The 26,878-nt window shown below is 42.4% G+C and overlaps 1 protein-coding gene across 6 annotated transcripts; it reads left to right on the top strand.

Moving 5' to 3' along the window:
• The first annotated feature begins 503 nt into the window (after positions 1 to 503).
• On the top strand, positions 504 to 26,408 carry LOC133377732 (inverted formin-2-like). Of its 6 annotated transcripts, none has more exons than XM_061612313.1 (14): positions 504 to 632; positions 2,974 to 3,497; positions 6,803 to 6,945; positions 7,620 to 7,681; positions 8,279 to 8,381; positions 12,055 to 12,140; positions 14,034 to 14,134; positions 14,745 to 14,815; positions 17,960 to 18,067; positions 19,690 to 19,760; positions 20,519 to 20,639; positions 22,234 to 22,398; positions 23,490 to 23,606; positions 25,088 to 26,408. In XM_061612313.1, exons 2-13 carry the CDS (start codon positions 3,068 to 3,070, stop codon positions 23,583 to 23,585), a joined length of 1,557 nt encoding a protein of 518 aa, XP_061468297.1. In that variant the 5' UTR covers positions 504 to 632; positions 2,974 to 3,067; the 3' UTR covers positions 23,586 to 23,606; positions 25,088 to 26,408. The 6 variants fall into 6 exon arrangements, with proteins under 6 accessions (XP_061468297.1, XP_061468300.1, XP_061468301.1 ...); XM_061612312.1 differs by having other exon boundaries at positions 505 to 632; positions 23,509 to 23,606; XM_061612314.1 differs by having other exon boundaries at positions 505 to 690; positions 23,509 to 23,606.
• Positions 26,409 to 26,878: the final 470 nt, after the last annotated feature.

Below are 26,878 nucleotides of genomic sequence, written 5' to 3'. Positions count from 1 at the left end.
GTTGTGAAGCAGACAATTAACATTTCTCTTCTGTCCTTCCTATCACTCCACCCTGCATTTCCAGTGAGTGCATTCCTGTTGGTGTCTTCCAGACGTTGCTGGATTACAACTTTTATCATCCCTGCCCATTGGACATGAAGGCTGGGGATGATGGAAGCTGTAGTTCTAAAACAGTTTGAGGGCACCACTTGGCTACTCCTGGATGAGGGATTCAAACCACAAAACTTGCCAGTAGATATACACAAAGACCTAGTTAAAGATAGTGCTGGCTGCTGAAGCTGAAAACTAAGAACCAGCTAGAGTACAAAGCCAGCCATGCTAGAGAATTTTTTTTTTTTACTTGAAATTTTTCTTTCTGTTGCTAAACTGTTGGGAATCAGAAGCACTTTGCAATCTGTTGCAAATCATCCAGAGATCTACCTTCTGCTCTAGAGTGTAACCAAATTTTGGGAACCAGAGTTTAGATAAATTAGCAACCCAATAGACTATCTCAATGGCATCTTTCTCAGGTGTAAGTGTTTGAGGTGTGATTGGTTAATTAGGAATGGGCTGACATGTTTATTGCTCTAAGATGGGGGCTTGTGATGGCTCTAAATAATACGACCAGGATCTGTTCTTTAAAGTGCTTCTGAGTAAGTTCTCTTGGATATTGTTAACAAAGTAAAACAAAGTTCTCTTTATACATGCTATGTATGTATATATAGTGATACCTTAATCTGTTTTTACAGTTTTGTAGAGTGTTTCCAGAAGTAACCCATGGTGCCTTGTCACTGTAAATCCCTTTATCACATAGAGTAGCCCACTGAAGGAAGTTTATTTTAAAAATTTATTAAATGGATTATGTTAAAAACACAGTGAACATCTGTAGATGTTTCATATTAATATTTTTAAGATTGGAAGGATTTATTTTTTTGTAATTTAATTTTAGTCTCAGTGTTTTCAACTTTGTGTGGATTTCCTCCCCCTCCTCCCATGTTAGTCTCTTGTTTAAACATACAAAATGGATTTATTCTGTGGATGTAGTAGTCACTAACATCTGTACATTTTAAACAAATTCAGTGGTTGTTACTTGAAAATATTGTAGCTGTTTAGGTGAAAAGTGGTGTAATGTCATTTAGCTTTGGAAAAGTGCAAATATTGGTATAAAGGCTTTTGTCAGAAATGCAAGTTAAATAACTGTTAGATATCTCTCCTGAGATTTTAGCATCTTCAGAATACAAGTGGGATCTGTAACAAAATGTAGCAGGATGTAGAGTGCTCTAGCTATGCTCCCTCTTCCAGGACGCTCTATTTCATTCCCACCTTGTTTTCTGTCCACCATACACCAACAGGTAGTCAGCATTCTCTGGTCACTGAGCATGCTCGGTCCACACTGGGGGGGGGTTTCCCCTCTTTGGGTTTCCCTCTTTGGGTTTTATTTTCTAAATATTTTTTGTACTTCTACAGACCTTTGGGATCTCCTGCATTTGGCAGAGGGCTGGAGCTCAGTGACAGAGTACTTGCCTTACCTTGTCCTGGTTCAGTCCCCATCATCTCCAGGTAGGGCTGGGCGGGACCTCTCCCTGAAACCCTGGAAAACTGCTGCCAATAGTGTGTAGATGCTAAGCCAGATGGACCAAGGGTCTAACGCAATATAAGGCAGCTCCCTATGTTACTATGATAGCTCCCTGTTGTGCGGATGGCGCTGTTTGGGCTACATAAGAGCAGTACTTGGAGAAACTGGAAAATATGATCAGCTTTCATTTTAAGAAAATGGAGCAAATGTTTTGTCCTTAAAGACAGACTCGAAAGCAAGTGTGTATATATTATTTAAAATGCAGCTCATTTTACTTCACCAGGCATTATCCACATATTTTCAATCTGTTTTATTACATAGGAAGCTGCCTTTTATTATGCCAGACCACTGGTCCATCTAGCTCAGTATTGTCTACTCTGACTGGCAGCAGCTCCCTGGGGAGTCAGGCAGCAGCTTTTCCCAGCCTTACCTAGAGACACCAGGGATTGAACCTGGGACCTTCTGCATGCAAGACAGATTCCCTACCACTGAGCTACAGCCATTCCCCAGACCCTAAGGGCTAGAGTCTATTCAAGTTTTCATTTGAAGAAGAAGAAGAAAAAGATATTGTTGGCACAAGTGTCTGTGCTTGAAATTCACTCAGCACCAGTTTTTGTACTGAAATAAAAGAGACTGAATTTTGAACCAGGAAGTCCCTGGTTCGAATCTCATATCTTGCCATGCACTTACTAGGTAGGTTTAGGCGAGCCACTCTTTCTCTCAGCCTCTGTCCTCCCATCTGCAATATGGGGGACAATAATACTGACTGTCAGAGTTCTACAAACAGCCCTATCTATAATGTGAGACTCAATACACACATTTCTTAAATATGATACAGTGGCTTAATGCAAACAAATGAGGTTTTATTGTATTGGATTCAATTTCCTTGTTTGTGATTTTAGCCATTACAGATTCTCCCAGTCACAATGAGTGTTTTAACATGAGGAGTCCCAGACTGTGGTCTGCACACCAGCACTGGTACACGAGCTTCATTCAGGTGGTCCATGGCATGTCTGTGGATTCGTGGTTGAATTTGTGGCTGAATCTAGGAGATGGCACATCCATGGCATGAAATGGTCATATTGATTTTAATTATATTTTAACTGCTTCTTTTCTTGTATTGTATTACCATTTGAATTGTATGGAATACAATTACAGTAAATACAATATACTAGAAATAAAAGCATTAAAAATACATTTTAAAAATCATACAGTATCTAGCACAGCACAGCACAATCACTACAACAGGTTAAAAAAATAATTAAGTGGTCTGTCAAGACTCTCAGCAATTTCAAGTGCTCCATGGGTAAAAAGTCCGGCAACCACTGTTTTAGCAAAAGCATTGTTACTTATTCTGTGGATGGAAATGCTCTTGCTTGATCTCAGTCTCAAAAAATAAATGTATCCATTGTTTTTAGAAGAAAACAAAAAGAAGCAATGGAAACATCCTCCTTAAGCAGCAAGAAATGTTTTGTGAACAGCCACATGTGTAAAAAGCATCTTATTTAAAAAATGAGTAAATGTATTCAGGTTGATATGGACTTGGAAGAAGAAACCATAAGTGGTAAGGGAATCTCTCCAGATCTGCTTGGCTCATTGGAAACCAAGATAACACCCTCAATGGGACCTCCAAGAAGCTCTGAGAACTTGCAGCCTTGCCAGCTTCTAACCGCTCCAGCCATGCTAAGAGAGCTCCCATCTCTGCCTACACGGCTGCTTCTGCCTTCCCTTTCTCATCCTGAGAAAGTTATACCTCCACCTCCTCCACCACCTCTGATGTCTGGCATGAGGGTTGCATCTTTGTGCAGTCAGCTGCCATCCACCAGTAGTGAAAGTCTAGTCTGTGGTTCAGGAACAACACCTTGCCCCAAGAAGGCTCAGCGGCCCATGGTGCGAATGAAACAGTTCAACTGGCAAAAGCTTCCCTTGGATGCAGTGAAAAGTAAGTATGACAGCTATGTTCCACCTCTACTACCAACTGTGTTCTAGCCATGATGGCCATGTGCTACACCTCCACCATTGAGGCAGTACACAACTGAATACCAGTTGCTGGGAACTGCAAGTGGAAAGAGGGCTGTTGTGCTCCGGTTCTGCTTGCGAGCTTCTCATTGGTCTTCTCTTTGGCCATTGAGATGACAGGATGCTGGACTACATGGGCCATTGGTCTGATCCAGCAGGGCTCTTGTTATCTTAAGTGTGTCTATATTAAACCGAAGGGCAGCTAACCTGTGGCCATCTAGATGTTGTAGGACTACAAATCTCATCATCCTGACCACTGGCTATGCAGCTGGGGCTGATGCTGATGTGACCTGGTCTGGGGTAGACAACATGGTGTTCTCCAGATGTTGCCAATCTACAACTCCCATTGGTCCCTACCAGCATGGCAAATAGTTAGGGATGATGGGAGATGTAGTTCAACAACACCATGTTGGTTACCCCAGAAGCTAGTAGTTCAACATTTGAAGGCCCCATTTAGCCTGCCCTGCTTAAACAATAGAAATAAATAGATATAACCAGCCTCTCATATGTTCTTATCTATGCAACTATCTCTTATTTTTGGAGTCTGTCCATTCACCTCCCTTGCAGCAGACTACTCCTTATGAAAGGCTGGCTCCAGGCTTGAGGGTGCCCTGGGCAAGTGCCCTCTGATGGATGTGTCCTCTGAGGATGGCTTTTGGTGGGCTTACCTGGCAATGGTGATGGGCAACAGAATCATAGAATAGTAGAGTTGGAAGGGGCCTATATGGCCATTGAGTCCAACCTCCTGGGATATGCAGGAATCCAACTTAAAGCATACCCGACAGGTGGCTGTCCAGCTGCCTCTTGAAGGCCTCCAGTGTTGGAGAGCCCACCATCTCCCTAGGTCATTGATTCCATTGTTGTACAGCTCTAACAGGAGGTTTTTCCTGATGTTCAGCTGAAATCTGGCTTCCTCTTACTTCAGCCCATTATTCTTTGTCCTGCACTCTGGGACAATCAAGAACAGATCCTGGCACTTCTCTGTGTGGCAGCCCTTCAAGTACTTGAAGAGTGCTATCATATTTCTGCTCAGTCTTCTGTTCTTGAGGGTAAACAGGGCCAGTTCTTTCAGTCTCTCCTCACAGGGCTTTGCTTCCAGTCCCCTGATCATCCTCGTTGCCCTCCTCTGAACCCGTTCCAGTTTGTCTGCATCCCTCTTAAAGTGCGGTGTCCAGAAATGGATGCAGTACTCAAGATGAGACCTAACCAGTGCTGAGTAGAGGGGAACTAGTACTTCACGTGATTTGGAAACTATACAGTACTTCTGTTAATGCAGCCTAAACTAACACTTGCCTTTTTTGTAGCCACATTGCACTGTTGGCTCATATTCAGCTTGAACACTCTGATAATACGCCAAGCAAGACTGAGATTCTCAGAGCAGCTTGCAAATGCCAAGGATAAGACCGTTCCTGCCTTCAGGTTTACTACCCAAAAGATACAGCGGAAAAGGAAAAGAGATTGGAAGGGAGGAGGGGAAGAAGCAAACTCTGGCACTATTTCTGAGTTACAGAGTTCCCATAATGACCAGCAGGAACAGAGAGATTTCAGTAAGAGAAAGAGACAGAGCTTGCTGGTCTTTCAGCAGAGCTGATTGAGAGGCCCTGCTGGTCCCATATTCCATCCTCTCCTATAGGCTGATGGAATGGCTGCTATAGATGACTATTGTGAAGGGGGAGCCGGACAAAGCTGGTCTTTCAGCAGAGTGGATGGAGAAACTCTGCAGGGCCATATCTTATGGACAGCATTATGGGAAATTTAAATGTTGTCTAGACCCAGGCTGCAATCCAATACATGCTTACCTGGGAGTACGTCCCATTGAACTCAGTGCTTTCTTCTGTGTAGGCATGTATTGGACTGTAGCCCCAGTCAGCTGGTGGCATAGGGCAGTTGTCAGCAGGGGACCCTGTCAGGCCATAGGGGACCAGGCAAGCATCAGGTTAGACAGTGCTAAACTATAAGTGGCATCAGTTAACACACACAGCCAGCTGCAAAAAAGTTGATATTTCTGTCACCTTCAATGGTTATATTCCAGCTACCAAGCTGTTTCTTTCAGCTCCCATCCAAGCTGGTTAGTTGCCAGTAATCAGCAGCTGCTAGCCACCAGCCATCAATGTTAATTAAAGAAAAATCGTTAGCTGTTGGCTAAAACCAAAAAAGCCTGGAGATTATTACATCTTCATCTGCCACAACATGCTAGTATACTTTCTCTTTGCATCCTTAATGTCTAGAAACTTGTTGAAAGAAAGATAAGATTTTAAAAAGCTGGGTTTTATGCCCAGTACTAAAGACCATGGAGAATACATACCATTCTACACATTTAACAGCTTTCTGAAGAACTAGTCAAGTAACAGTTCCTGGATCTGTAACAACTGCAAAGGTTATATGTAAACGAGCACACCATAAGCAAATATTTTCAATTTTCTTATGGTTTGAACTCTACAATAATAATAAAAGTGATGGGTTATACATACCCAACAGCGGTGCTCAGCTGATGGTAAGACTTCTGTCAGTGGAACAGGAGGGGGAGTAATTTTCAGTTATCCCCTGAAGTCCCCTAAATCTGCCCTGAAGAGTCCCTTAACTGTCTGGGGCTGATTTAGGAAGGTTGAGGGCTTCAAGGTGGGAGGGAGCATTGCTGAAAACTTGTTTCCCTCTCTGTTCTGCTACTGGGAGCCTGATCATCAGCTGAGCAACACCGCTGGACACAGCTGTATGATTTGGAATTCCAGAGCAATTCTCAGATGTAACTGGAATAAGAAGGTGGGTCTCTCTACCCTTCTGGAAAGCACTCAGTAATGCAAATAGTTTTCCTTACGAAGATTTTCTGCCTAAATTATATTTTACAAGTGCAAAAGCTGTATATAGGCATGACCCAAGGGAGACTAGTTATAGTTTGTACACAGAGATGTTAACCTAATTGGACCTTGGCATCGTCTGGTGTATGCATAGCTATATTGCAAGAGGTTGGGCAGATCACGTCTCTTTTCTGTAGGCTACTGCTTTGAGTTTCTTTAATGGCCTGAGCTGAATATTGAGTTAGCCTTGTCTACAGGAACTTTCTCATTGTCCAGGGCAAATGCAGTTCTTTTTTCTGCATTGTCTTCCTCTTTTCTTTCTTATTTATTCATTTCCCCCACCCTTTACCATAAGAAGGTTCCTGAAAGTGACTAGTGAAGACTCCCCCTGTTTCCATTAACAAGTGCTAATAATGTCTTCTGTCTCTTTCAGGTGGCCATTCTCTCTGGGCTTCAGTAGTGAGGGGAAGTGATGAAGCTATAGAGCCTGATTATACTAGCATAGAACAACTTTTCTGTATCCCACAAACAAGTCAGCAGGAAAAAACAGAACTCAGATTAAAGAAGCCCAAAGAGGTACAATAATTCAGTCATTCCCATATATATTGCTCTTGATGAGGAGACAGATGCCATATCTCAGTGGTAGAACACATGTTCCATGCAGAAGGTAACAGGGTTGTTTCCATGCCAACCATCTGGAATGACATCCTTTGTTCATTAACTTTTGCAGAGAATCTAGATACGTTGTTGTCAGCCCAGTCCATTTAGGGGAGGGTGGGTGTATTTTGTCATCCTTCATTTTATTTTTTTCAGACCTGGATTGTGGTGGTTTTAAATTTTTTAAACACAATTGCAATGCTGGCCTGTCCAGTGTGGCTTTTCAGGGCTATTGTACCTTTAATTAAAGTTTCCTGACAGCAGAATTACTGCTGAGTAGTCGTTCATTGGGCCTTTAATAGCCTGTCTCAATATATCTCTTTTTGGGGGTTGGGGGAAGGCTTAATTAAAGATCTCTTGTTATTTTTTATTTTATAGTGAAATAGTACTTTTTAAAAGTGCCAGAAAAGGGGGGAAAACAAGATGAGATGAATCGGTGTAGATGACCACAGTGCACTGAGTGATATTTGAAAACCACTGCACTGTAACATTCCCTTTGTGACAGAGCCTTATGCAAATGAAGTAGACAAACTATTAACCTGTTCCTACTACAATAATTCTTTTTTATTATTTCACACCTCTCCTTTAAACAGATTTCCTTCGTAGATCAAATGAAAAGTCTTCATCTGAACATAGTACTAAAGCAATTTAAATGGTGAGAGTTGCTCAGTCAATTAAATGCACAGGGGCAGGGACACAATAATTAAAACCAGCTTCCAAAAGCATAAGCAGGATTGCAACATGACTATATGTGAAACCTTCTAGGTAGGGCATCAGATCTTTTATGCATCCAGCCCAGTATTGTCTGCTGGCATTGGATTTCCAAGATCTCATACAGGGGCCTTTCCCTAATCTATTACCTGGGATCCCTTCTAATTGGAGATTCCAGGGACTGAGCCTGGAGAACATTTGCATGCAAAGTATGTACTCTACTGCTGAGTTATGATCTCTCCGTATCCAGTGTATTTCCTCTCTACTGCTGAAAGGTATGAGGAATCTTTTTAAAAGCAGCCAAGCTGAGCATTGCATGGGAAATCAAAGGAGATGGCTATGTAAACCATTTTTGCCAGGGGATTAGTGCTGTGATTTCATTTCACGCAAGTCCTTCAGTAATAATGCTTGTATCAATAAGGGTGAACAGGGTCTAAAAGCGGTAGTGGTTCCTTGTCTACAGTCCTCCCAGTTTACTGAGATCTGTTGCTTACTAGTTTTTATGTTCATGCATCTCTAAACACACACTGCTTTCCTGCAGCTCAAACCAGCAAATAGCTGAAGTGATTCAGAAAGGAGACAGGACCAAGTTCGATGTTGAGGCCCTGAAACACCTCATGAAGCTACTGCCTGAAAACCATGAGGTGCTTGTGTTTTTTATATATATGTAAATTTTGGGCATGCTTAGTAGTGCCCAGAGCAGGTTGTTACATTTTTCCTGAGCTTTTAACAGCAACCTGGCCCAGGGCCTCTCCAGACTGTGTGTTTTTCCCCCAGCTATATTCTGCAACCTCTTCTTGACACAATAATAGTGCATTAATTTCAGATTTATTCCGCTTTATTAGTAGTTCTGCAATATTTCCCCTATGCTACTACGTTTTTGCTGTCTAGAGGAATGAAAAGTTGTAGTATAAAAAGTTAGAGGATTCCAGCAGGAAGTACAGGATGTGACCCGATTGGAAATGAAGCAGTATGACCACCCCAAAACGTTTGCCAGAGGAAATGGTTTTGAAAGCATGATTGTGTATGACTGTCCCATCATGAACACAAATTATAAAAAATGCACAATAAACAGAACATCTAGAATAGTCCACAGAGTTGACTTTTAACAAAGGCATCTTTTTCTGATGTTTGGCTTGTTGTTGTTATGTGCCTTCAAGTCGATTACGACTTATGGCGACCCTATGAATCAGTGACCTCCAAGAGCATCTGTCATGAACCACCCTGTTCAGATCCTGTAAGTTCAGGTCTGTGGCTTCCTTTATGGAATCAATCTATCTCTTGTTTGGCCTTCCTCTTTTTCTACTCCCTTCTGTTTTTCCCAGCATTATTCTCTTTTCTAGTGAATCAGGTCTTCTCATGATGTGTCCAAAGTAGGATAACCTCAGTTTCATCATTTTAGCTTCTAGTGATAGTTCTGGTTTAATTTGTTCTAACACCCAATTATTTGTCTTTTTTGCAGTCCATGGTATTCACAAAGCTCTTCTCCAACACCACATTTCAAATGAGTTGATTTTTCTCTTATCAGCTTTTTTCACTGTCCAACTTTCACATCCATACATAGAGAAAGGAAATACCATGGTCTGAATGATCCTGACTTTAGTGTTCAGTGATACATCTTTATGTTTGAGCACCTTTTCTAGTTCTCTCACAGCTGCCCTCCCCAGTCCTAGCCTTCTTCTGATTTCTTGACTATTGTCACAATTTTGATTAATGATTGTGCCAAGATATTGATAATTCTTGACAAGTTCAATGTCCTCATTGTCAACTGTAAAGTTTGGCTACATGTTAGAAAGATATTTACCAGATGAACTTCTGTCCCTCAGGCTACTTTTCAAAAGCCACTGAAACAGGGCTATTGGCAGTGTTTGCCACTTCGTTTCGGGCCCAGTTGAAGGTGCTTATGTTAGTGTTTAAAGCCCTAAATGACTTAGGTCCCAAATATCTGAAAGGCTGCCTCCTTCTCTACAGACCCTCTCAGGTGTTGAGATCAGCAGAGGGGTCCCTTTTGATAGTTCTGCCATTCTTGGAAGCTCAGGGGGGTGGCCCAGGAGAGGGCATTCTCTGTGGCAGCCCCAAGGCTGTGGAACTCCCTCCCTACCAAGGCGCATCTGGCAACTTCATTGTACAACTTTCGATGAATGCTGAAGGCACACCTCTTTGCCCTGGCCTTCCACACCTGAGACATATACTTTTAGGACCCACCCTATTTTCTGCGATGTTGTTTAGGTTGTTTTTAACTGTTTTTAATTATGTGATTTAAAACTGTTGTAACCCGCCCTGGGACCTTTGGGTGAAGGGTGCGTGGTGGTGGTGGTGGTGATGATGATACAAGGAAAAAAAGGCAGCACTGTGAACAAGCAGGAAAAGACAAGTGAAGATATCAATGAGTTCCAGTGTACCTGCTGCTCACTTGCACATGGCCTAAAACTTGGGGACAGAATTAAACATAATAAAGGAATGGATATAAACGTACTGTTGGGCAGGTGAGAGCTGGGCCTGTAGAAGCTCTTGTCCTAAGGTCAGCATTTATTTCTTACTGTACTGCTATTTACTTGATATATGCTTCCTTTCCTCCACGGACCTTAAGACAGCATGCATTCTTCTTCCCTGCCCACAATTTATCTTCACAACAATCCTGTGAGGTAGTGACTGACTCAGGTTCATCCAGGAAGCTTCATAGCTGCGCAGGGATTTGAATTTCTCAGTCCTAGTCCAGCCTCTAACCCAGGGGTGTGCTATCTGCAGCCCATGGATTGCATCCTGGGCCTAGTTTCATTCAGATGGAAAGAAGATGGCATAGAAGAGAGAGAGAAGGGGCGGCAGGAAAGCAAAGGGGGTGGCCTGGCTAGAGATGTGAAGGTCTAGAAAAATTGGATTAATGTTTGTTGCCCACATTTTTCTGGTCCCCCCCCCAAAAAGGGGGGAAATTTCAATTTTTTCCTGGTTTTTTCCCCTAGGCCTTCACATCTCTAGGCCTTGCCCAGCCCATTTTTTGCCTCTGTCTCCATCCCCCACTGGCATACAGCCCTTGGGCAGATTACCCCAGGGAAATATAGTCCCTAATGGGAGAAAAGCTTATCCATCCCTCCTCTAACTGCTACACCAGTTTAGCTTTCGTTAACTAATGTATGGATGTGAAAGTTGGACAGTGAAAAAAGCGGATAGGAGAAAAATCAACTCATTTGAAATGTGGTGTTGGAGGAGAGCTTTGCGGATACCATGGACTGCAAAAAAGACAAATAAATGGGTGTTAGAAGAAATTAAGCCAGAACTATCACTAGAAGCTAAAATGATGAAACTGAGGTTATCCTACTTTGGACACATCATGAGAAGACCTGATTCACTAGAAAAGATAATAATGCTGGGAAAAACAGAAGGGAGTAGAAAAAGAGGAAGGCCACACAAGAGATGGATTGATTCCATAAAGGAAGCCACAGACCTGAACTTACAAAATCTGAACAGGGTGGCTCATGACAGATGCTCTTGGAGGTTGCTCATTCATAGGGTCGCCATAAGTCGTACTCGACTTGGAGGCACATAACAACAACAAACTAATGCAGAGGTGGGAAACCGTTTTTAGTCTAAGAGCCACATTCCCTTGTGAGCAACCTTCTAGGGGCCACATGCCAGTTATGGGTAGGGCAGAGGCAAAACTGAGAGAAGCAATGCATTTAAATTTTACCTAGTATGTACAGTAGGCTAGTTTGCGTGCAAGCGCGCACACGCACACAGCTCACTCTATCCTTCATCCAAGCAGGCAAGAGGCACGATCAGAGTTCAAAGACACATCCCAGCCAGGCAAAAACACTAAAGGAGGATGCAAAGCAGGGCCGATGAAGGCCGTGGCTTAGGAGAGGCCTGGTGGGCTTCATACCCCTGGATTAATGGAATTGCCCATACCAGACATCTTGTCAGTTCTGAATATTATGTTAAGAAAGAACCTAAGAGTTGTTGTCTGAAAGCCACCAGATATGCTCTACAACGATTAGAGAATATATCTGCAGTTGCCAGGCAACCACAATTGTGGTTCCTGTCCCCTGGAACTGGCAAAGCCTGTGGCATAATAAAAAAAAACCTGGATCTTTGAAAGGTGCTTAAAAGAGAGAGTGCAAATCAATCTGTAACTTGCCGAACTGGGGCATGCAAATCATCCTCAAAGCCTATGTTGAGTGTGTGATATTTTTATTTATTTTATAAAATGTGTTTATACCGCTTAATAGACTAAAAAATCTCTTAAGTGGTTTACATAAAACTGTATTATATGTGTGGGCATGAGTAGAGTCTCAATAGCAATAAGTCTTCTTTCCTTGTCAGATAGAGAGCCTGAAAACATTCAGAGGTGAAAAAGCCAAGCTAGGAAACGTGGATCAGTTTTATCTATGCCTCCTTGAAGTTCCTAGGTGAGAGCCATCTTTTGCTTCCCCTTTATCTGAGTTCTGCATGACTAGTGTAAGCCCTAACATGAGGCCGGCCCTACCATTAGGTAGTGAGATGGTTTCTGGGGGGCAGAGAATGGCAGCCAGGTCTTGGAGAACAGAACTGTGAGTGACACAATGGCCTTCCTCATGCCCCCTAAGCTAGTCAGCTGCCCTCTAGTGCTGCAAGGGAGGGCACTAACTTGCCACCAGTGTTGAAGGAAGAGTCAACAGTCAATCCGGTTGACTTCTAAATGTGGAATATGGGCTGGGGGTTGGCGCCATCTTGTCTTTCACTTCAAATGGCAAAGTGTCTCTTGCATCAATCCTGGGTGTTTGTCAGGGTGGAGCAGTACTAAGCATCGGTCCAAGATGAGCCAGGAGTTGTGTCAGGGCGTTGGAGCCAAGGAACAAGCAGGAACTGGAAGTGAGTAAGAGGAGAGGGTTAGAGAGAATCAGGGAGGAAGTTGGAAACGAGGAACAAACAGGAGCTGAACTGGGAAGAACATACAGAAGCCCACCCAAGCCATGAAGGCCTTGGTGCTTGAGCAATGTCCCACTCCAGACAGGAAGTATATTGCTTCCTTCCTGTCTAGGAGGGCCCAATGGCCAACATGGGTTGGTGAGTGGGCAGAGCCAGTCTAGAACCTTTTGCTACCAGGAACATATCTGATCTGCAGTTCTGTGACTCGCCGTACCTCAGCACTTCTGTGTCTTCTGCACGCGGAACTGAAGGTTCTTAATTCTAGGTCAAGCAGCTCCTGACAGTGTTAATTCCCTCCTTCCACCAGCTTATCCACAAGGTGCTAGACAGAGGCAAACTCTGCTACCTCCTGGAAACCCACCTAAAAGTAAGGCATGCGTAGTTCATGCTAAATAATGTGCTGGTTTCTAGAATAATTGTCTGTAGGCGTAAGTTAGACCTTATACTTTCAACTGTTAAGGGAGAAAAAGTTCTGAATATTTAGAGATTGGGTGAAACTACAATGCAGGTAGGGGATAGCAATGAGAGGAAGACCTGAAGTTCCACAAAGGTCTTTTGGCGAAGGTGGAGAACAAAAGAAAATGAGAGAGCATTGTTGGGAAGAAAAAACAACGTATTGGTGCGCACCACCCCATTCTCTGAGCAGTGAGAGATCTCCAGGGGTCCCTGCGCTTACCCAGGGTTTGGTTCCCTTGGAAAGAAGGTCAGCGGAGTCTGTGGTGTCTTTATTAAATGTGGTTTATTTATTTATTGTTTGTACACCGCCCAGAGAGCTTGCTATGGGCGGTATAGAAATCGAATTAATTAAATAAATAAATAAAATAAAAATAAATTTCCACACATTCCAACCTGGAGGGGTTCAAAGCATCAGCAGTCCAATAGATCTTTCTTTTCCGTACTGCTTACCAGAGGCATCCTAAAGCTGTGGTGCAGAGAGCCAGCCTCTCTGCCTGTCTCCAGTTCCCAGCCTTTCATCAGACTCCACTAAAAAAAACAAGCCTCTCTTTTGGCCCCAGGAGGAGGTGGGATCTCCTGAAGAGTTTCAGTAACAATAGGAACTCCCTGGCCCAGTTAATGGATACTTGATAGACCCATTAGCTCACCTGGCAGCAATATTAGACTAACAAAGGGTACTCATCTGACCAGCGGGTTGGAGAGCCCACCCCCAGGTGCAGGGTTCCAACTCAGAGGCTGGAAGGGGACTCATAGAAATCATCTATCTCAACCCCAAACCCATAACAGTATTTTTATGTTCATACTTTCATTTATGAAATATTCCATACTTTGAGCTGAATATCTGAATGTGATTCTAATGTAGTTTCTAATTATATAGTCATGGCTCTGACTTTACTAGATCTGTGTTCCTCCCCCCCAATACCTATTTCTCTTTTTAGCTACCATTTGAGGATAGAAGGCATGCTGATATGTGCAGAGGTGAATGTTATGCTGGATCTGCTTTGGCCCAAAGCAAAATTGGTCAGAGTAGCCATTGAAAGTAAGTGGATTGCAAAATTTAGAAACATAGGAAGTGGCCAAACAAATCTTTGGCCCATCTAGCACAGTATTTTCTACACTGACTGGCAGTGGCTCTCTGGGGCCTCAGGAGGGGTCTTTTCCAGCCCTACATGGAGATATCAGGGATTGAACTGGGGACCTTCTGCATGCGAAGCAAATGCTTTGCCACTGAACTACCACCCTTTCCAAAGTTTGTGTCCTTTGACCTGGGTGTGCATTGTGTGTGGCAAGTGCTCACCAGCTGGATAACTATTCAGCCTCATTCCTCTACCATCAGACGTTTTGTGGGTGAACACAAGGCACAGGACCTTTTCTGTGGTGCCACTGAAATTGGACTTGGTCAGGTGCTCCTGTTACTTAATATTGGATGATTTTAATGGCTGACTGTTCTTCAAAATAGGTTTTTTTAAAAAACCTGTTTATAATTAGCCTACTGCATGATTGTTTTATGGTGTTGCTGCATTGATTATTTGAATAGGATGGCGGGATCTAAATGCTACTTTTTAAATACAAGACATGAAGCAGCAATTTTTGTGCAAACTTATGCATCCTCCAAGGAACAGTGAAAATTACATTGTTTTCTCTTTCAGCAATTCTTACAAATCGGCGGCTGCCAGTGTTCTGTCAGCTGATTCTGAAAGTTGGAAACTTCTTAAATTACGTAAGAAGGTGGAGAGAGAGGGGTGATATCTATTTATTATTATTATTATTATTTATTAAATTTATATACCGCCCGACTAGCAATAGCTCTCTGGGGGGTGAACATAAAACAGCATAAAAATACAATAAATAACAAAACAATACTAAAATACAAGCAACAATCCAACACAATAAACATTTTTAAAATTAAATCAGTGTAACTTAAAATGCTTCAGAGAATAGGAAGGTTTTGACCTGGCGCCGGAAGCAGAGCAGAGTCGGCGCCAGGCGTACTTCCTCAGGGAGACTGTTCCATAGTTCGGGGGCCATCACTGAGAAGGCCCTAGATCTTGTCATCACCCTCCAGGCCTCCCTGTGAGTTGGAACCCGGAGGAGGGCCTTCATAGCAGAACGTAGTGCACGGGCCGGTTCATATCGGAAGAGGCGTTCCGCAAGGTATCGTGGTCCCGCACCGTATAAGGCTTTATAGGTTAATACCAACACTTTGAATCTAGCCCGGAAACATATTGGCAACCAGTGCAAGCTGGCCAGAACAGGTGTTATATGCTCGGACCGCTTGGTCCTTGTCAGCAATCTGGCCGCCGCATTTTGCACTAGTTGTAGCTTCCGAACTGTCTTCAAAGGTAGCCCTACGTAAAGCGCATTACAGTAATCCAAACGTGAGGTTACCAGAGCATGTACCACTGATGTAAGGTCCTCTTTACTCAAATAGGGACGTAGCTGGGCTACCAACCGAAGTTGGTAAAACGCATTCCTAACCACCAAGGCTACTTGAGCCTCAAGTGAGAGGGAAGAGTCTAAAAAGACTCCCAGACTACGAACCCGGTCCTTTAGGGGGAGTGTAACCCCATCTAGGACAGGGTATATATCCACCATCCGATCAGAGAACCCGTCCACCAACAGCATCTCAGTCTTGTCTGGATTGAGCTTCAGTTTGTTAACTCTCATCCAGTCCATTGTCGAGGCCAGGCAACGGTTCAGCAAATCGACAGCCTCACCTGAAGAAGATGAAAAGGAGAAGTAGAGCTGCGTGTCATCAGCATACTGATGACAACGCACTCCAAAACTCCTGATGACCTCTCCCAACGGCTTCATGTAGATATTAAAAAGCAGGGGGGACAAAACTGACCCCTGCGGGACCCCATATTGGAGAGCCCGCGGTGTCGAGCAATGTTCCCCAAGCACTACCTTCTGGAGACGACCCGCCAAGTAGGAGCGGAACCACTGCCAAGCAGTACCTCCAACTCCCAACTCCGCGAGCCTCTCCAGAAGGATACCATGGTCGATGGTATCAAAAGCCGCTGAGAGATCAAGGAGAATCAACAGAGTTACACTCCCTCTGTCTCTTTCCCGACATAGGTCATCGTCCAGGGCGACCAAGGCTGTCTCAGTGCCAAAACCGGGCCTAAAACCCGATTGAAATGGATCTAGATAATCAGTTTCATCCAATAGCGCCTGGAGCTGGCCAGCAACCACCCATTCCAAGACCTTGCCCAGGAATGGAACATTCGCCACTGGCCTGTGGCTGTTAAAATTGTCTGGGTCCAAGGAAGGCTTTTTCAGGAGTGGTCTCACCACTGCCTCTTTCAGAGAGCCCGGGACCACTCCCTCTCGTAAAGAGGCATTTATCACTTCCTTGGCCCAGCTACCTGTTCCATTCCTACTAGTTTTTATCAGCCAGGAGGGGCAAGGATCCAGTACCGAAGTGGTTGCACGTACCTGTCCAAGCACCTTGTCCACGTCCTCGAGTTGAACCAACTGAAGCTCATCCAACAAAACAGGACAAGACTGTGCTCTGGACATCTCACTAGGATCTACTGCTATAACTTGAGAGTCTAGGTCCTGGCGGATACATGAGGTCTTATTCTGGAAGTGATCGGCAAACTGATTACAGCGGGCCTCCGATGATTCCACCGTGTCCGGAGGGTTTGAATGGAGAAGCCCCCGGACACTCGAAAGAGCTCCGCTGGGCGGCAAAGAGATGATTTAATAGTGGCAGCAAAATGATGTTTTTTAGCTGCCTTCACTGCTCCTACATAGAGCGTAGTCGAAGCACTAACCAGCGCATAATTGTATCCGTCGGGAGTTCGTCTCCATTTCCGCTCAAGCCTCCTCCTATCTTGCTTCATCGCTCTCAGCTCCGGAGTATACCATATATCTACCTATCTCTTCTTTTTAATCCGTTCCTTCAAGAAGCTTGGGCTGGTGTACACGGTCTCCCTTTGCTCCCAGTTTTCTGTTTACAACTTTTTCAACCCAAGGGCTGCATTTGCTTCTGGGCAACCTTTTGGGGGCCACAAGACAGTGGGAGGTGCAGGGCCAAAAACAGATGTAAATTTTATTTTGGTACAGTAGGCTAATTTCTACACACACTTAAATGCCCCTCTCTATTCTATCCAGACAGGCAAGCAAGAGATATTATGAGAGTTCAAGGACATATTTTAGCCAAACAACACTACTAGTGATGCAAAGCAGGACCACTGAGGGGTGTGGCTTGGGGAAAGTTGAGGGCCAGACAAAGAGATCTGGAGGGCTGCATTTGGTCTGCGGGCCTGAGGTTCCTCATCCCTAAGCTAAAAGATGCTGATGGCCCCAAGATCACTCAGTAAGCTTTGTGGCTGAGTGGATATACATTTTTTGCTGTTCATATGCGGTGGAATGCTCACAAGTTATCCTTAGGCTAAGAGACAGTGATTGGCCCAAAGTTACCCAGTGAGCTTCATGGCTGAGTGGGTATGCATTTTGTTGTTCACATGCAATGGGATTCCTTTTTGCTCTTTTATGGACTCTTTACCGTTGGGGAACCTGTAGCCTTCCAGATGTTGCTTGACTACAACTCCCATAATCCCCTGACCACTGGCCATGCTGGTTGGGGTTGAAGGAAGCTGGAGTCCAACATCATCTGGAGGGCCACTGTTCTCTCTCCCCCCCCCCCGTTTTAAACCCATCATACATTTTTATTATTGGGCCCTTTCATCCCTTGCTATTACGCTCTCAGTTCTGTGCTAGCTTGGTGGCTTCTTAAGATATTTAAATGTCCAAGTATCTATTACAGTTGTCATCCTGTAATGACAAAGGGATATTTTTGTGTATGTGTCACTCTCTCTCTTAAGTATGTTGACTCAAATCACATTTGATCTTTCAGGGGCGTCACAGTGGGAATGCTAGAGGCTTCAAAATTAGCACTTTGCTCAAACTAACAGAGACGAGAGCAAATCAAAACCGTATTACTCTGCTCCATCACATCCTAGAGGTATTGATGCAACTTATGTTTCTTTCTTGTACTTGTCTGTGATTCTGAGAATGTGTTAAGACCAGCATTGTTTCATATGAAAGCAAAACTCTCTTCCCCGCCAAGACCTCATTTTTAAATGTCAATTCCTCAAGATTCCTCATTTATCAATATTAATTTTATTATTATAAATATATAAATGCAATAATCAATATATTTATATTGACAGAATAGTAGTACACACAGGATACTTCATATATATTATACAAAAACTGATTAAATTAAATTAAATATTATCATTATTATTATTATTACTGAGAAGCAAGAATACATATTGCCAGTATTCAATAAAAGGACTCTACTCTTTCACAAGTGTAGGGTTCTGTGGTGCTGCCCACCTGTCAAATTTAGGCCATGAGGGGTAGGGGAGAAACAGATCTGATCTGTGTGGGGGGAGGAGATTTCCCACCTCAATTTTAGATTGTAATCTCTTGGGGTCAGAGACATAGCACTTTGTTGTTACTTCATGGACATTGATGGCACTATATAAATTACCTTTCTTCCTTTGTAAGCATCATGCTTACAAAAGGGGGAGCTTCAGGGACCTGCAAGAGGGTGGAGGGGAGGGCTCTGGCTACCCATGGGGAGGAAAGGGGAGGGCTCTGGTGACTCGCAGGGAGATGGGTGGGCTCTGGCAGCCTGCGAGGGGGCAAGGGCAGGGCTTCAGTGACGGTAGGTGGGGTTAGCAAGTGAAGCGAGCAAGGCCAGCGGCCCCTAGTTAATAACAAGCATACAAATAACCCACAGCATTATGGCTCAGTTTCACAATGGCTATGTTTATTCATGTGACCCACACAGACATCCATTGATCTCAAAGACACCATCTTAGATGAAAAAGATCAACTGAACATGTGCAAGACAGGGTAGATCCCAACCTCCCTCCCTTCTACTAATGTTCACTCTCCACATCATGTCTTTTGAAAAGTGCAGCTCTATTCATTTTGCATGCGGCAAGCATCAAATATAATGGCTATCTAGCACTGTGTATTAAAGCTTACATTTAATGAGAGCACCTTGGATTGGGAACGGGATAATACTACTACTACTACTAATAATAATACCTGTCTTTAAGGGAGATTTTTAAAAACCTGATTTTGATATTACAACTGAGGTTTTGTTCCCACAGAGAAAGGAATCAGAAAGTAGGGAAGGGCCATAGCTCAGTGGCAGAGCGTCTGCTTTGCATGTAAAAGGTCCCAGGTTCAATCCTCGGCATCTCCAGGTAAGGCTGGGAGAGACCCCTGCCTCAGTGTGGACAGTGCTGAGCTGGATGGACCAGTGGTCTGACTCAGGTTGTTTACACATTACTTGCTTTAAAATACAGCTAGGATTCTTCTTTTTCTCAATTCAGATCAAAGCTGATTTGGTGAAAACCCCATCAAAATGCATTATTTCATAAGAAACAACAGGATAGATACAGGATAGATATGGACTGTGTGTACACTGCTTCCCAAACCAGTGGCAGATGTGGAGTAAACAGGATTGTGTACGCAGCTTCCTATATTATGTTCCTAATAACTGTCTGCTGTTTTTTACATATGCAAATGAACAATTGCTACTTTTCCCCCACTTATTTTTTTTAGGAGGTTGAAAAAAAACACAGAGACCTTTTGTATCTTCCTCACGACCTGGAGTGTGTTTCAAAGGCAGCTGGGTAAACCTTTTATTTGGTAACATTTTGAAATTCTTGAAACAAAGACTGTAATGTGTGTTTTGTTAAAGCAGAGTTGGGATACGAACAAGTGGAGATCATGTGACATGGGGGAAGGGGACACAGAGAGTTAAGCAAAGGCAATTCCTCCTCTGACCTCACTTGCCCAGCCTCACCTTCCTCTTGGGTTCAGGACTATTGATGAGGCCCCTTCCTTTGTCTTGGCTGCATCTCCCTTCCCAGGAAGACTCTCCTTTGAGAGATACGTGCAATAATGTATTGCAAATTCAGAAGAGCAGGGTGCCTTCATGATGGTCACAGCCACAACCTCCTCCCTTTTTTTTTCTTTTGCTGCTGGGTCGAGAATGAGATCCTTGTTAATGCCTTCTCCCACAAAAACAGATGTCCCCAGGAGCAAATCAGCATGAAAGGGGAGAGTGTTAGCAACTGAAAAGAGTCTTCTCAGTGGCTGACTCTCCTCCTTTCACTCTGATTGACTCCAATCAGCAGGAAAGGACAAGGAAACAAGTTAGAAGATTCTTCTCAGTGGCTATTCCCCTTTCATGCTGATTGGCTCGTAGAACACTGGAGACATAGGGACCCTGCTGGGACCCTACTTCCAAAAAAGTAAAGGGTCTAAGACCACTGAGACACCAGACGACTACACCCTTGGATACGTGTGGGTTAGTTTGGGGATGGGGAACTGTCACAGTGGGTATGCAGATAGACATCAGTTGTAACTTTTACTATACCTTTTCCAGAATCAATTTTAAAGAGATGCAGGTGGAAGTAGATGGCCTGTTAAAGAAATTATTGGAAATAGAGAAAAAAATATCTTCATCAAAGGATGATGTTAAAGTCCAGTTTGGAAAATCTATTAAAGTAAGTTAAGTAGATTTAATAATAGCACGCAAGCCTCCTTTCTTCTATACAGTTTGTTAGTTGTGTCTGCTAAATGGGTTTCACAAATGTTTAGTTGTGTTGAGGTGAGGGAGGGCTCCTTTGCATTTATGGAGTTCCACTTCTGCAGGCTTCCCTCTTCTGTTCTGTATTAAGAGGGTAGACAGGGAACACTTTCTAGGAACATTTAAAGCACCCTTACACCACTTTTTAAGAGTCATGGGTTATATCCACCCCATACATTTAAAGCACAAGGGTTTCCCCAAAAACATGGGGACTGAGGTTTACCCCTCATAGAGCAATAATTTACAGCACCCTTAACAGACTACAGTTCCCAGGATTCTTTGGGGGGAAGCCATGACTCTAAAAATGGTCTAATAGTGCTTTTTATATGTATGGTATGGATGTGAGTCAGATCAATTGTCCATCTAGTTTAGTATTGTCTACCCTGACAGGCAGTAGCTATCCAGGATTTTGAACTGGTGTCTCTCTCAGCCTTACCTGGAGACTCTGGGGACGGAACCTGAGACCTTCTGCATGCAAGGCAGATGGTCTGCTGCTGAGCTATAGCCCTTCTGCAGTGTAAGAGAATTGAGTAGCCCCAGCATGGCTCTACATGTATGCACTTAGAGACCTGTATTTTTAACTGGAGTGATGCATGCAAATATAATTGCTGCATGAATATGGGGGATGAGACTAGCCATTTATTTTTACTTTATTGTCTTACACTTATACCCGCCTTTCATCCATCACTGATCTAGACATTGACCAAACCCAGACCTGCTTAGGGTTAGCAAACTGGAGGCCTCATGCGCTTTTGGATATAGTCATACTGTTTCCCCTCCCTCCATTAAAAGACTACATGCTGTATTTGATCTTCAATGAGATATTTAAGTGACTCAAAGGAATGTATAGACATGCCTCTTGTGAGGTTAAAGTGTGCAGCCAATCAAGCAAAATTCTGAAAGCAAGGTCTGTTACTGCTAGATAATGTGAATATATAGGTTCTGTCTCTGGAACAGTGCCCTCATTATTGGCTGAGCATATGGCACCTGAGTCTGTGGGACTGTGCCTCTTGATTTGGCAGATAGCAGGTTCCATTCATTTAATATCCTTCCCATTTGTACAACCATATTCTGGATCACACTGCAAATTACAGTGGTCCTGCTAGCTTGGGAAAGATTTCTTGTAATCATACACTGTCAACTGAATGGTGCAAAATGGCATATCTTCAAAATAAAAGTGCTTCCTTAAGGAAGAAGTCTGAATCTGAAGCAACAACTGATCATTTACTACAAAATGATTGCCTGGAATGGTCTGTCTTTATGAAAGTTGCCTCACTCACAAGCTGCTGGAGTGCTCTTCTGGGCTATTTTTATGTGTTATTGACCTGATTCTATTTTTTAAAAATAGAATATACGCCACCTTTCAATTTAATTTTTTAAAGCCAGCATTAAATATAGCCTTAAAATTGACATCATAAAATACAAATAGTGAAAAAGCAATCAAATAAACAGCAGTAGATGCAATATTCTGGACAATGTTCATAACACACACAAATTGTGTTTGCAAATAGGACAGCATAAATGCTTCCAAGGAACTGGGTGTGGAAATGAATGCCCTTGTGGAAAAGAAAGTTGAGCTTGCTGATTACCTCTGTGAAGATCGAAATACACACTCATTAGATGATCTCTTTAACACAATGAAAGCCTTCAGGGATCTCTTCATCAATGCACTCAAGGTTTGCAATAATAAACAAGGCAAGACCATGACAAGGGGACCTGCAACAAAATGGTGCTGTATGGAGTGTTCCTGTGCAGGGTTCCAGCCAGCTATGCCTTTTTCCAGGATATTCCATTTCCCCTCCATCCACTTTTCTATTCCCCTATCTCAACAATCAGCACTTTGGGGCCACTTTGTATACTCATTGGGCTGTTTAATGTGGTTTTCCATTAAATTAATGAAGTGGGGTTTTTTCTACTGCTGCAAAAATTGAGCAATAGGCTCCCCTGGGCCTGCTGATTATTTCCTCTTGTGTGTGGGTACATGGGAACATAGCAAGCTACCTCACACTGATTCAGACCATTGGTTCATCTAGCTCCATATTGTCTACACTGACTGGCAGCAGCTCTCCACGGTTTCGGACAGGAGTGTCTCCCAGCCCTACCTGGAGATGCTGGGGATTGACCTTGGGACCTTCTGCATGCAAGGCAGATGCACTACCACTGAGCTAAAACCTTCCCCCCAAACAGGTGATGCTGTTTTGACTATATAAGCAACAGCACTTATAGCCTGAATACTTGAAATAAAGGGAATTATTAGAACTACCAATGTCAGTAGTATGTGCAGCTGCCATTGTGAATTGTGGGAATAAAAACATGTTGGACTTTACAGAACTGCTCACGGGCAGATGCACAGTTTCCACTTGCCAACAATACCTCCCCCCCTTTTTTTTAATCAAGCCATTTCTGGTGGAGAAAGGATCTGGTAAATATTTCTGCACTGTGAGAAAATCTGGTTTTCAGTAGAATGAAAGAAAATCCTCAATCTCTAGTGTGCGTCCTTCTCCTTGTGGGCAAATTGATAGGAAAATGGCTGGCTGATTGAACTGCTTTTAATAACAGATGAACAGCAAGGGGTACAATGACTGACTGCAGAATTTAGTTACAGGTTGTATGATACTTTGCTGTAGTGAATTCCATATATTAATTAGGAGGTGGTGGTGTATTGTGTTAAAAAGTTGGCTGTGATTTTCAAACCATTATTATAATTATTAGTGAAAGGTGGGTTTATCCATGTTGATTTTTTTGTCAGGCTTCTTTTCAATTTTAGATTGTGTGTTGGAATGTAGGAAAATCGAGACAGAAGGGAACAAGCGGTAAAGGCAGAAAAGAGGAAGAAATTGCTGGAAGATCAAGGAGAAGCTAAACGCTGGAAGCATTGTTAGAGGTATAACTTTTTCCACAATTGGCTTGGATAGAAGTTGTTCATTGCCCCAGCTTGCTTGCTTTATTTATTTATTTACTACTACTACTACTACTACTACTACTACTACTACTACTACTACTACTACTACATTTGAGTCTGACCTAATGTCACAATGTATGCATTCATCTAGATGCTTTACTTTATTTTATTTATTCACTTTTAGCACCTTAGTCTTCAACCGTTGGACTGGGACCCACAAATGTGTGACACAACAGCCTAAAATAGGTTGCACCAAAGGTGCTATCACCATTTTTCTTGTTATAGTATAATTCACAGTCTTGCATCTGGGGCTGCTTGGGAATTGCAAGAAACCAAAACTTGTCATTTTGAAACCTGTGATTAAAATCAATGCAGTTTCAAAAGATTCAGTCTGCCATCTTGATTCAAAATGGCATCCAGTTGTATCCGAACATAGACAAAAGTTGCTGCTTGATCTTAGGAGCCATGATACAAAATTTGGTGTTGATATCTTAAGAGATGCCCAAATGCCAATAAGCAAACAATTTTCTAAAATGTATAGTAAATTGAGGGCTTTTTGAGGAGGAGAGAAACAGGGAGAGGAAGATAAATATTTTCAGTAAAACAAACAAAAACGGGTTTCATGTGGTCCCAAGTCTGAAAAAGTTGATGGCTTCGTTCTAGCAGATGTTAATCTTGATTACTTTAAGATCCTTAAGACTGGTTACTTTCTTTCCTGTTTCAAGATGCTCTCCTTTTTAGCAAACTATGTAATATTTGGAAAAGTAGCTTGTTGGGCAATGGGGCTGGGCATGGATATTGTGGTGGAAGATAGGCTCTCCAAAGTCTAACTCTTGTAGAGAAGTTCCCCACACAGCCTTCGAAATGGCTGTCACCATGCCATAGTTCACATAGGAGCTCTGAACAGAACCTCCACATGGTGAGGATACACTGGGTAATGGTAGCAGTTATAAGTTCTGACAGCTGCTACTGTCACCTGTAAAGAGCCCCCTTACAGCTCCCTATCAGCACTACAACTTGCCCCTCCTCACTTGCTGATGGTCCAGCAAGACTAGGCTTCATTTTCTTGTTTGGGGGCAATGCTGGATGGTGTGTGAGTGAGCAGTGATGAGAGTGAGCTGGAAGGGATTCTCCACGGGTTGAAACAGCATCTCATAGAACTTAATACTGCTATAGTCACTTGAAGACTTCACCACAAGGAGGCTTTTTAAAGGGGATTCTGTATGAACCAGACGTATATGAATTGTATTTGTTGATTTTTAAGGCTCTAATTAAAGCACCTTTCCTATGAAGTAAGTCCCATTGGGTCCAGAAGGACTTCTTTCCAAGCAAATGTATGTAGGTTTCAGCTATTGGTGTTTCTCGTTTTTTCATTCAGAGGTACTGGTATGTATTGGCATGATTTCATAAGATACAGATATAAGATATTTTTGTTTTTCTTTTTTTGTTTTTCCCCTGCATAGCTTGAAAGTGAGCTGCAACACAGGAAGCCAGCATCTTTGATGCTTTGCTGGAGAAAGGCTTTCATTAAGGAAAACTAGTCAGGACAACATCTGTGTAAGAAACTGTATGCAAAAGCTTTCTTACAAAATTCATCAGAGGTGGGATGAACCTGCTTTCTGTTCAGAGCTTTAAATTTAAACTTAATATTTATATGGTAAAAGAGGTTTGTTGATCACTGTTGAATTCTTCCAACTTTTATTTGTCTTTCTTTACCTTAAGAAAGCAGTTTGCTTTCTTAAATGGAAATATTCTATTTCCAAAAAGTTATTCTCCCCAATTTTTCAAGTGAGAAAGTTGAGGTAATTTGTTTTAAAGAGGATCATGATGCGATGGATGCTTGTGTAGATTTCTGTGCTTTACCTGTTATTTATTTATTATTTCCATTATGTCAGCTTTGGCAAGAACAATGCATTTATTAATGACTAAAGTAAACAACCTTAGGAAGAAAATATAAAACCGTACTACAACTTATTTTAGAGATTTTGCTATGAATAGCCTGTATATTGTACACAGAGGAAAATTGATGAAGCTAGTTAGTACAGAGATTCCACTTACTGTTAAGGCCTAAATTGCATGGACATTGATTTAAAGTGGTACACAACATAGAGGTGATATTAGGGCCAAACTTCCAGTCTTTCCTTCATAACATTTCAGTTAGCCAATTTAATGAGTAGAACATTTGATCTTTGAAATTATACAGTGAAACAGAACAATGTCAATGTGATTTTAAAATGACAAATCTCTTAGCAACCACCTTTAAGATTAGGTTTGGCAATTCCACTTAACTACAATTACTAAAATGTCTGTGATAAATAATAAAAAAAGATATTCTCTTCAGGGCCATGATCCAATGTAGAGCAATGTGATAGATTGAAGTGGTGGCAGATTCAGAAGATGCAACCCTAGTAGGCCTAAAAAATAACTGAAAACAAGATGGAAGTTACTATAAAAAAATGTGTAGTTCCTCCCTTGTTTTCTTCTGGTAGGACCCCCTGCCCCCGACCAAGGGTTTCAAGAAGATCACCAGCTTACCATTGAAAATATAATGTTGGCTTAAGTAGCTCAATGCCGGAATAATTGCCAAAATTTACTTTTGTCAGTGTTTGTGTGTTGTTTTTTAAACTTGAATGTAATTAATGGAATTTAAAAAATGCTTAAATTGCACTGTATTCTTTATTAATGCGTTGTCGTGTTCACTACATTGCTCTTTTGTAAACACTTTGCAATGTTAAACCGATGTTTCAATTTGTGACCTGAATCAGAATAATTGTTTCACTACCATGCAGTTGTCACCATCAAAGGAGTATTTCATCCTTGAATTTCCAGCTAATCCTTCTACGGCAGAGGTTCCCAAACTGTGGCCCACAAGCTTCATTCGGGTGGCTTGTGGGATGTCTATATTAAATATTCATATTGGTTTTTAACTGTATTTTAACAGCTATTATTTTTATATTGTATTTTATTGTATTACATTTTGAATTATATGGAATGGAAATTGTAATACATTAAAATACCATATATGAAATAAAAGAAGCAATAAAAATACAATGAAAAATCATGCAGCATCTAACACAGCATATTCCTAAAACAGGCAGACAAATCAATAAGTGGTCCACCAAGATCATCAGCAATGTTCAAATGGTCCATGGGGAAAAAAAGTTTGGGAACCACTGCTCTGTATAGATACTGCCGATCTTCTGCAAGGGTACGCAAACTGGCTAAGATGTTTTAACTTTATGAGAAAGGCCCTG

Source organism: Rhineura floridana, chromosome 2, assembly GCF_030035675.1.
Source record: "Rhineura floridana isolate rRhiFlo1 chromosome 2, rRhiFlo1.hap2, whole genome shotgun sequence".
NCBI classification, from domain to species: domain Eukaryota; kingdom Metazoa; phylum Chordata; class Lepidosauria; order Squamata; family Rhineuridae; genus Rhineura; species Rhineura floridana.
Note: the sequence above shows the minus strand (reverse complement) of the source record. Positions and strands in the feature narration are given on the sequence as shown.